General features: G+C 36.6%; 1 protein-coding gene across 1 annotated transcript in view; it reads right to left on the reverse strand.

Annotated features, from left to right (window-relative positions):
- The window catches only part of LOC145663660 (uncharacterized), a 29,510-nt gene extending 19,706 nt beyond the window's left edge, over positions 1-9,804 (reverse strand). Inside the window, exon 1 of the mRNA XM_081729760.1 lies at positions 9,161-9,804. Coding sequence (XP_081585886.1) covers positions 9,161-9,442 — 282 coding nt within the window. The 5' untranslated portion in view covers positions 9,443-9,804. The remainder of the gene's footprint in view (positions 1-9,160) is intronic.
- Between the last annotated feature and the right edge of the window lie 257 nt (positions 9,805-10,061).

The raw sequence follows: 10,061 nt of genomic DNA on the forward strand, positions 1-10,061 counted from the left end.
TTTTACATAATGTTTCTGAAGAAATATGTCAACAGCGAGAAACAACATCGTATTACTGTGTCACTTCTACACTGCATTAGAGCTCACCAGTCAGCACCGGGGACTGTGCTTCAAAAATGGCGTAAAACAAGTAGAATCACGATTAAGAGGCAAACAAATTATAAGGATATAGATAAAAGTTTTCTATCATTCTTGAACAAGATGTTGGTGAAGGTTGTGTTTCGCACCATCAAGAAATACTTCACAATAAGTGTTGGGGAGGACGACAAAAATTTTTATTAAGATTTTCTATATGAAGTGTTCTGTCGTTTACTATTCTTATTTTAAAATTAGAATCTTCGGTAACCGTAAGCATGCACACTACTTTTCCAACACAAAAATGGTTACATCAATACCACACACGGAATTATGTCAACACCGAAATAGGTGTTGTAATAACATAGAAGTGGAGTCGAAATAAAACTAACAACGGTTTAATCTAGTGGTCTGATCTTGAATTTTAACACAGCAAGTGTTGAATTAACACCAAAACGGTGTTACTTATATGGCATTGACCTTGAATTATGACACAGCTTGTGTGTTGAAATAACAAGAAAATGATGTTGAAGTAACACAGGAACTGTGTTATATTGATACTGAACATGGTGTAATATTAACACACTACACATTGTGTTACTTTCTTCGTGTTGGTGCAACACCACCACGAGTAACACTCAACACTTTTCTCCTCACTACCGATCCTGACATGGTGTCGAATCAACACCGAAAATACTAACACAGATCCGAATTTAACCGCTCAACACCGGCTTGTGTGTTAAAGACGTAACAACCCCCCTGTGTTAAGCGCAACACCTCGGGATCTGTTTTAAACTAACACCGCATAGTGGTAGTCACGCTGGAACCACTGCCCTGTGTTAAAATTGAGTTGAATTAACACAACCATTTTTTACTGCGTGTAATTACGGATTTGCCGGTTGAATGAGTTCCTTAGACATTATTCTTTCTTTGTAAAGGAATGTATTTTTAAAGTAATGTATTTTAATATAATATTTCACCCTAATTTTAATCCGGACCGTTCTCAATCTGCACCATTTTAAATATTTTTAGTTATTAGATTATTAAAATTTGTTTTTCTTAGGTGAGTGCGAGTTGAGTGCGCTTCTTTTAAAAAGCAAGCTAGAGTTTGAGTAAACTCACTTTTTATACTGTAAGTTTGAGCTGAGCTAAGCTCGTTTTAAAAGTGAGCGTTTACAACCCTGTTTCCAACCAACCAATCAACTACAGTCGAAATGAGTAAGCCTAAAGAAGTCACCTTATACCAGTTTGCAAGTATTGCTAGTCATTTGACCGTTTGACCGGGAGCTCCTTCGTGGCTAAGTAGTTTGCGTACGCGCCTTTGGCGTGGGAGACCCGGGTTCGATTCCTGCGGGAGCTCATATGGTTCGGATTCCACGTTAATCAGTAGGTCCCGTCTCATATAGACTCGCTGCTGAAAGGAACGTTAAACTCAAAATCAGATCAAATACTATGTACGTCGGTTTTCTCTGGGTTCTCCCATTTCGTCCCACTTTATTCATGCCACCATTTCATTCATTCTCATCTTTTGCCGTCTAGATATTCAGTGGTGGAATCGGAATCGATCAGGGACGCACCCACGGGCAGTCCATCGAGTCCGGATCCTCCTCCTCCCAAAAAATCTTTCTAATTCGACATAGATTTGTACACTTTCTTAATAAAACTATATTTGTTTAGCAGAGAAATACTTGATATAGACTAAAGATTTGACCTTACTCATCATCTGTAGTATACTATTTCTTTTCTAATACAAGCGATTTATTAGAAATGGACATTAACTCAAAATCAACTCAACTCAACTCATTTATCCGGTATTGGCAAGACGGAATAATGAAAGAACAGGATTTTTACCAGGAGGGAATCTTCAAACTCATCCCATGATGCGGCAAGTGCCTCAACCAATATGAAGATTATATCAAAAAATATCTTAATATATGTAGTATCTGTAGGCTGTATTGCTTGTATGAAATAATATATAGGCCTACACGTTTCAGTGCAGGCCTTGTAATCTTAATTTCTGATTACTCCTCGTACACTATTGTTTACTACAAGATATCATATGAGAAACGAAAAGTAACTTACATAAGATCTTTCGCAAGGGTTTCTAAGAAATGATAATACTACTTTTAAACATGCATTTTAAAATAATCGTTTGCCAAACACAGAACAAACAAAATATTGTGTTCAATGGTGGGGATAATTTCACTGTTTCACCAACCTGTTCACTAATATGTCTGAATTTCTGTTTGCGCAGCAATATTATTTGAAAAAGAAAGAAAAGAAAGAAGATAAGAAGCAGAGCGATTAACTGCTAACACGCACTTAGAATGCTTCGTCTTATTATTTTACCAAGTAAACAACGACAAAAGCATTGTCAATAATGCACAAAACAATTAACTACTACCAGGATAGAGGAAAACTGATATCCAGGAGTAAAGGGTTATCAAAAGTATAATGCGTCGTATTTTAAACCAAGCCTTTCTCGACTTTTTGACATGCACATACTCTCTTTAATACGTATGTACCCAAATCTTCCCCAAACCATCTCTATCAAAGTTTTGCGTAAATACATTCGATTACACAAGGAATGATGGTCAAGTGATTATCAACATGTGCTATGTGATATGAGGTAATTAAAAATAAGAACGTGTAAAAACAAACAGAAGAAGATAATGTATGATTAGTGCTTTTTTTTTTTTTTAAGCAAAGCAGAGTTTGGAACATAGAAGGCATAGAGACGGTAGCAAGTCAATGAGGAAGAGCAACCACATTGAACTGATGAATTTTATTGTAAGATATGGTTAGAAAGTTGCAAATTATTTGTCAAACGCAACTATGTTTGCTAGAACCTCGCATAGAATTCAAAATGACCTAAGCAGTTCTGTAGCAGAGTAAGTATTTAATGAAATAAGGCATCAAATTTTCAGTTTCCCCTTTGTCGCAATATAACTCTACAAAATAACAGGCGTAGCAACTTTGAACACTCTTGCAAGTGGAAAAATTAGTTCCATGATTCATAGGTGTTACTTGAAATCAATCACCCGCAATATTGGTCAAGCACGGGGCCGTATTCACGGGGGACTAGGGAGGTCGGGCCCCGAAAAATTTTACTTCCCCTTAAATTTTCACAGTACGTTTGAAAATGAACTATAATATAGTTTGATTGTACCTGGCCCCCAGTCCCCTCAATTTTTTGGGCTGGCTACGGCCCTGGCCAAGCATGTGTAAAAATGAAGTCTTAAAGTAAGATGGTTATGTCATTTAGGCTAAAGAAGACAGATGGTCATGAAAGAGCTCGAGGAATGACAACGTGGGAGTAAATGGGAGAACCTTGAGGAAACCCATGAATATGATGTTTCTCACCTTCAACGCATGTTAATATTACTTTGTGTTTGACGATGGCAAATGACGAATTACTATTCACGACCTGTTCTCCGTTGGAAACAGCCACATATCCATTAGTAACATAACTAAAATGTTATTGCCATTTTTTTGTCAAATATCTCACAAGTGTTTTCAATGTTATTTCCAGTGTTTTAAATTGTCTTGTGTCTTTATAGTGCATATGATCATTCAAAGTGCTTATTATCATATTATGATCATATTATTGATCATTCAAAGTGCTTAGTGCTACAACACGATAATGCATCATATGTGCTTCTCGAACAAAAATCCTGTGGATTATATTTTTTTCCTAGGTGTAAGGATCCACACCTTCTAGTGTATGTTACTTCTACAAACACATGTCACAACAGTAAAGCACACGATAGTATGAGGATACAGGAAGACACAAAGCCGGTTCGGAGGAAATCGAAGATCGACGAACAACACAGAGGACACTCATAAAAGAGGACTGTAAAAGGACCAAGGTATCAGTTCATAATGATCATTAACCTAACAACACCTTCTCCTGAGGTCGCTGTGGACAAGGGAGAATCCTAACCATACCTTATCTCTTCAGTCCGCCATGGACAAAGGCTGCAGTGGGCAAAGGAGGTTCCTTATAAACCATCTGAGGTCGCTGTAGACAGCGGAGACTCCTTAACAATACCCTCGAGGCTGCAATGAGCAAAGGGATTCCCCATACAGCTCTAACTCTAATTAAACCTTAAATTTCCGAAGCCACTACTGTGTCGTAAGGAAACACTGAATCTGGAAAAACTTTTATTTTGTAAATTGTTTATAGAAACTTATTTTTATAATGAATTGGTGAAGGGCTTATCGAGGACCGTTTTATTCCGACTGTACCGAAAAAATATTTCAAAATAATTTCTGGTTTGCGTGGCTTCCTTTCCTTCCTATCTAACTTGTTCCTACCAGGTTAATCCTATCTTTCTTTAATTCTTCTGTTACGGATTGTAATGCGCCTACCCTATAAAGAATTCTTACATAGCATGTTCCAAATCTAATGTGTATTTTGCTTTGCTGAGATCGTGCCAAGCTATCACTCCTGATTTGAGACTTCTGTGAACGTTTCTGAACAAGTACCGTATCTTTTTCTACAAGTTAAAGATTTTGTTAGCCTCACGCTAAACCCTCAAGCTCGAAGGCTACCCCTAGTCGTTTGTTCAGAACTTCATACATATCTAGAGGCCTTCTCGATCCGCAACCTGAGGATGCACCACGCCGTGGTAATAGGAGCCCACGTTAGTAACTTCATTATATATTAATATTTTTAACGAAGTTAGTCATTATATTTGTTAATGTTTCAGTGTTCGATCCCGTTAGGAAGCCAGTGCAAGGAGAATTTTTGGTATTCTACATTTATGTGCGGATACATCCACTATTGGTATCCTTTGCTTTAACTTTTTATGCAGATATATCAGCACTTAAAGGGCAATGGGTTAAGTGTTCACTGCTGAACCTTCACCTATGTTAGTGCAAGTTTGAATGTTAATGTAAATTAAGTTCTTGGGCTACTATTCCTTACGCAAAAGATAATATTTCAATATTCACATGCTTTGACCAATGATTAATTACACACAATACATACATACTACCAAAAGAACATCACTTTGAATATGTATCTTGCTGGCGAGATAAAGAGCTCCAGAATAAGGACTCTTTATGTGAACTGTTGCCTAGAACAGGAGATTTTTGGGCTATTTTGATCGATAAAACTCTGCAGTACATTGTCTGGAGATAATTATAAACAAAGGATGATTGAATCTTTGAATCAACTCACCTGCAAAAGAATCTAAAGTTAAACTTAGCTATATAGAAAATAGGCATTAAATTAAGGAAGATATGTTCACTTTATACCATTAATTTTTATGAACTCTTTGTCGTTACATAAAGAAAATCAAACTTTGTACTTTTTTTCACAAGCTTGCTTCCGAATCTTCGGTCCGCAGCACACTATACGTTAAAATTGTGCACAATTGAAAACTCTAATTTTTACATTTAACTTCTTTAGTTTGCCCACCAACCATCCTAAAATCCGTAACACATTTATGCACTTATTCAATAATTCAAGGACATCGTTATACAGGCAAATGACATTACAGGTAGCGACGTCTATTAGTGTAGAAAAAAGCAATGTCATACATGAGCCTACAGGTTTAAGGTGAAGCATTCAAGTTTCAAAGCTTTCTTATCGGAAATCAAATCTGGGACTCCGTGCACCAAAGGCGCACGCGCTAGCCGCTAGATTAGCTGGGAGGGCCCATATTAATCTTCTGTATATGAGCAGCTCGGGGAAAGCATAATGGTATGTCACATTTTCTAACTTTCGGCTAAAGTAGAACAGAAATTGTCCATTTCAATGCAATTCAATGCAATGACACATACCGAAGAAGCTTTCCCTGCCATCTGCAGGGTTAATTTCTAAAATTAAACTGCCTACATACTTTTGAGTGTTCGAACACAACCAATTACACTTAATAACTCAATTTCACCAGAAGTGACACTTACCATTATGCTTACCCAAGCCACTCACGCATATGAAAAAGAGTGAATCATCTGTCTGATTCATCAACAGATCTCCGACGTAGAACCTTGTGTCACGGACCATGGGTTCTAAATGAAACGAGGTTTTTCAGATATGCAACCCCTAAAAGCGGATAAGGGGGCTTGAATGATTTTTTGCTGTTCACCAGATCTCCGAAACCATTACCGTACAACCTCGAAATTCTGTATAAAATTTCTAATTGCGGTTTAAGCTGTAGGTAAGATGGGATATTTTGAATTGCGGCCCCTAAAGCGGGATAACGGGGCTTGAATGTTTTTTTTTTTTTTTCATGCGGCATACCTCTAAAACTGTTAGGCGTAGATTCTTGAAATTTCATAAAAATGTTTTCCTTGCATTTTAAGTTGCAAATAAGTCGGGATTTTTAAAAAAATGCTACAATAAGGAAGATAAAGGGCTTCAATGTACATTTACTCATATACGAGTATTTATTTATTTTGCCGTTTACCAGCCCTCCAAAATTATTAGTCATATTATCTTGAAATATTGTAAGTGTTCTCCTTGCACTTTAGGCTCCAGATAACACAATATTTTGTGCAATGTAGATTTTAACGAGAATATGGAGGACACTGAAGAAGTGGGGAGCTTATTCTGAAGATCTAAAAGTGTTCGTATTTTGAACACGTCAGAATCCCTAAACAGTATTTTCAGTGGAAAGTAACATACTACGTTGTAATAATGTAGGCCTAATTGGTCTTATGAATAAACTTCACATAGACGATAATCTCGATGAATGGCGGCTATTCATAGACGCATCAAAACATTCTTCAAATATATTCTGCGTAAACTTCCACAAATTGCTGAAACTAAAATCAGCTAAGAATCCTTATTGGCATTCAAATTCGCTAACCCCTCAATGATCCTGAATTTGATGCAGTGTTAGAAAATAAGGAGAGGATTGCATGAGATTCTTTCCGAAAAGTGGTGACGAATGTTTTGGAAAACGAACGGTCTCAGAACTATAAGGAAGTAGAGGTGCACCTAATACCTTCTACCAAGGAATATGGTGTAATGTATCCCTAGAAATATATATGTTGCAATCCCACATAGATTTCTTCCCAGAAAATTGCGGAGCAGTCATTGATGAACATGGGAAACATTTCTACCAAGTTATATCTATAATGGAGAAACGATATCAGGGCTACTGGAGCAACTCTGCTCTTGCCGATTGTTGTTGGACGGAAAATTCCCAATTTTACCCCAATTTCCCGTTTTCTCGTACAACACACAAACACACACATATATGAAATTTGGTATTGTCTAGCAGAACTGAGAAATATTTTTTCCGTCACAACTATTGTAGGTATTACAATGAAACTAGGCACAGGTATTACTTATAAACTACAGTAGTTTTAAAGGTATATTATATTTGGGTGCCTTTAGTCGGGGCCGTACCAGGGGGTGCTACATTTGAAAAAAGGAACTTTTGGACGGGAAATTCCCAATTTTACCTTGAATTTCCTTCTTATATATCATGTACACATGCGCTTAGTACCATTTGCAAGCTTGGTTTATTCTGAAGTGAATGGCATATGAACCAAGATAATCAGATGAACAGAATTGAAGCAATAGCTACTTAAATAAAAGATCAAATAGAAAATTCAAGAATTTAAGTGTCAACACTACATAACACACATTTCTATCGATTACACTTAAACTCGAACTAATTCATCATTTTAATTATTATTTTCGTATTCAGCATCCTCATTTGCATAAGAAAGTGCAATTTTCTTTTCCGAAGCATTAAAAAGTTAAAATTTGTTGTCCAGTGAAATTATTTGTTGGCTATCCAATAATTACAACAAACATTAGTCTTTTCGGGTTCGATTCCCAGTGAGAGGGCATTAAAATTCAAACGCGTTACGTCACGTTTCATATAACCTAAGTACAGCAATAGGATACTAAACTCCAACAACCAATATCAGTAAACATTCATTTTGGAACATAATTCCGAATTTATAAAAGTACGGTAACACACATTAAAATTAAAATACCCTTTTCCGCTTTCTTTCATAAAAAATTCTTCTTCTTTTTTATAATACTGTGAGATGATGATTGAGGAATACAGCTGAAATAAAATGATAGTTCGGTGACTTATCCATTGGCAAATTTCTACATTGGCGGATTTGTCCGTTGGCAGATTTGGTAATTGGCGGGTTTTTCAATTGGCAGATTTGTCCGTTGGCAGTTTTGGTAATTGGCGGGTTTTTCAATTGGCAGATTTGTCCATTCTCACGATTGGTGCATTTGGTCATTTTCGCGTTTGGCGCATTTGGTAATTGGCAGATATGGTAATTGGCAGATTTTTAAATTGGCTGATTTGTCCATTTTCGCAATTGGCGCATTTGGTCATTTTGCGTTTGGCGCATTTGGTAATTGGCAGATTTGTCCATTTTCACAATTGGCGCATTTGGTAATTGGCAGATTTGGTAGTTGGCAGATTTGTCAATTGACAGATTTGTTCATTGGCGGATTTGTCCATTTTCACGATTGGCGCATTTGGTCATTGGCGATTGGTCCATTTCACGATTGGCGCATTTTGTCCTAGACCCTACTATAAGCCTGTTTCGAGGTACAACGCGAACCGCTTCTTCTTGCATCACATTGTTTTATAAGATTTCGTTAATCGGACACGTGTGAGATATGCTCGGTTTTGAAGAGAGTATCATGCAACATTCGATATTCCCTCGTACATCCCCCAACTGCTTGATCGCAATCCCCCTAAATATATCTTTCTCCCTCTCCCAAAAAAGATAGTAGAGAAGACAGAACTGGTTATAACAAAACCAAGGTAACTTGATTTTAGACTAAATTTTATTCGATTTCGGTACTTTTTTCGTCCTTAAAAGCACCTTTATGGTATAATTAAAGTTCTATTGTGAAATTTTCATGACAAATTATGTCCTCCAAAAAATTGCATGGGTGCCATCTGCGCCCTAAAACCCCACTGTGGATACCTCTACCGTAACAGTATGATACTTGTGCAGACAGAACAAAAGTAATTAATGGTGTATTATTGCTTAATCATTCATCATGTAATTAATATGTCTTAATAATTATGGTAATTTAAGTCTATATATAAAGAAATTTAAACTTAAACATTTCAAAATGTCTTACCCAGGAACTACTTGATGAGCTATGTAAAGAAGGAGTCCTTATAGTTATCTCTACGTCATCATCGTGTTCCTTCCGTTGTAACCCAAGGAATATGGCGACTCGTCGACAACAATCTGCGCAACGTTCCAAGCGCTTCCTTGATTTTTGAAGCTCAATTCTTTTATCAGCACAATCATTATCGTCTACTTCATTATTTTCCTCCAAATTACACCAAGATGATCTCCGAAGGTGCAGTTTCTCAATGGAACCTTCCCTTGAAGGAAGGGAGCACTTCCGGGACATTACATATGATTTCTATGCACATTAATTGATTGCAGTCTAACATATCACTGTGATCCCTTTGCACTACACAACACTATAAACACATTAACTTCGCGAAAGGAAAATTCCTCTTCTACTCAACTGACTCGTTTCAATGTTGTGTTAGCTTTGAAATCTATTTCTTAACTGTCACAATCCTATTAGTTGCTTGTCAGCATGGAATGTCTTAATTTCAAATGATGTATGAAAAATGAATGCCTGATTACGTATAAATATTGAACAATTCTTTAAAAAAAGTCATTCGTTTTCTATGTAGCCATATCTGAAAAACATTAGCACTTGAACACTCACCGATTACTGAGACTGGTAAAACAACCTTCTACTAGTCCTCAATATCCTTGCTTACGTCATACAGCAGTCTGATAAAACTACAGGAATTGGTAAGTAAAGAACAAGTATTTATCAACAACGTAGTGCACTCGTTTAACGAGGCAGACTTAAAGTACTGTGTGTTTCTACTAAATGTTGAATTTACAAAAGACAAAGAGAAGAAGGATACAATATATCAGAACAAGCACAAACAACTTAAATATTATTGATTGTTCCTACAACCTAATATACGTATATAGTTTTTGTATAC

Source organism: Thermobia domestica, chromosome 11, assembly GCF_964235325.1.
Source record: "Thermobia domestica chromosome 11, izTheDome1.hap1.1, whole genome shotgun sequence".
NCBI classification, from domain to species: domain Eukaryota; kingdom Metazoa; phylum Arthropoda; class Insecta; order Zygentoma; family Lepismatidae; genus Thermobia; species Thermobia domestica.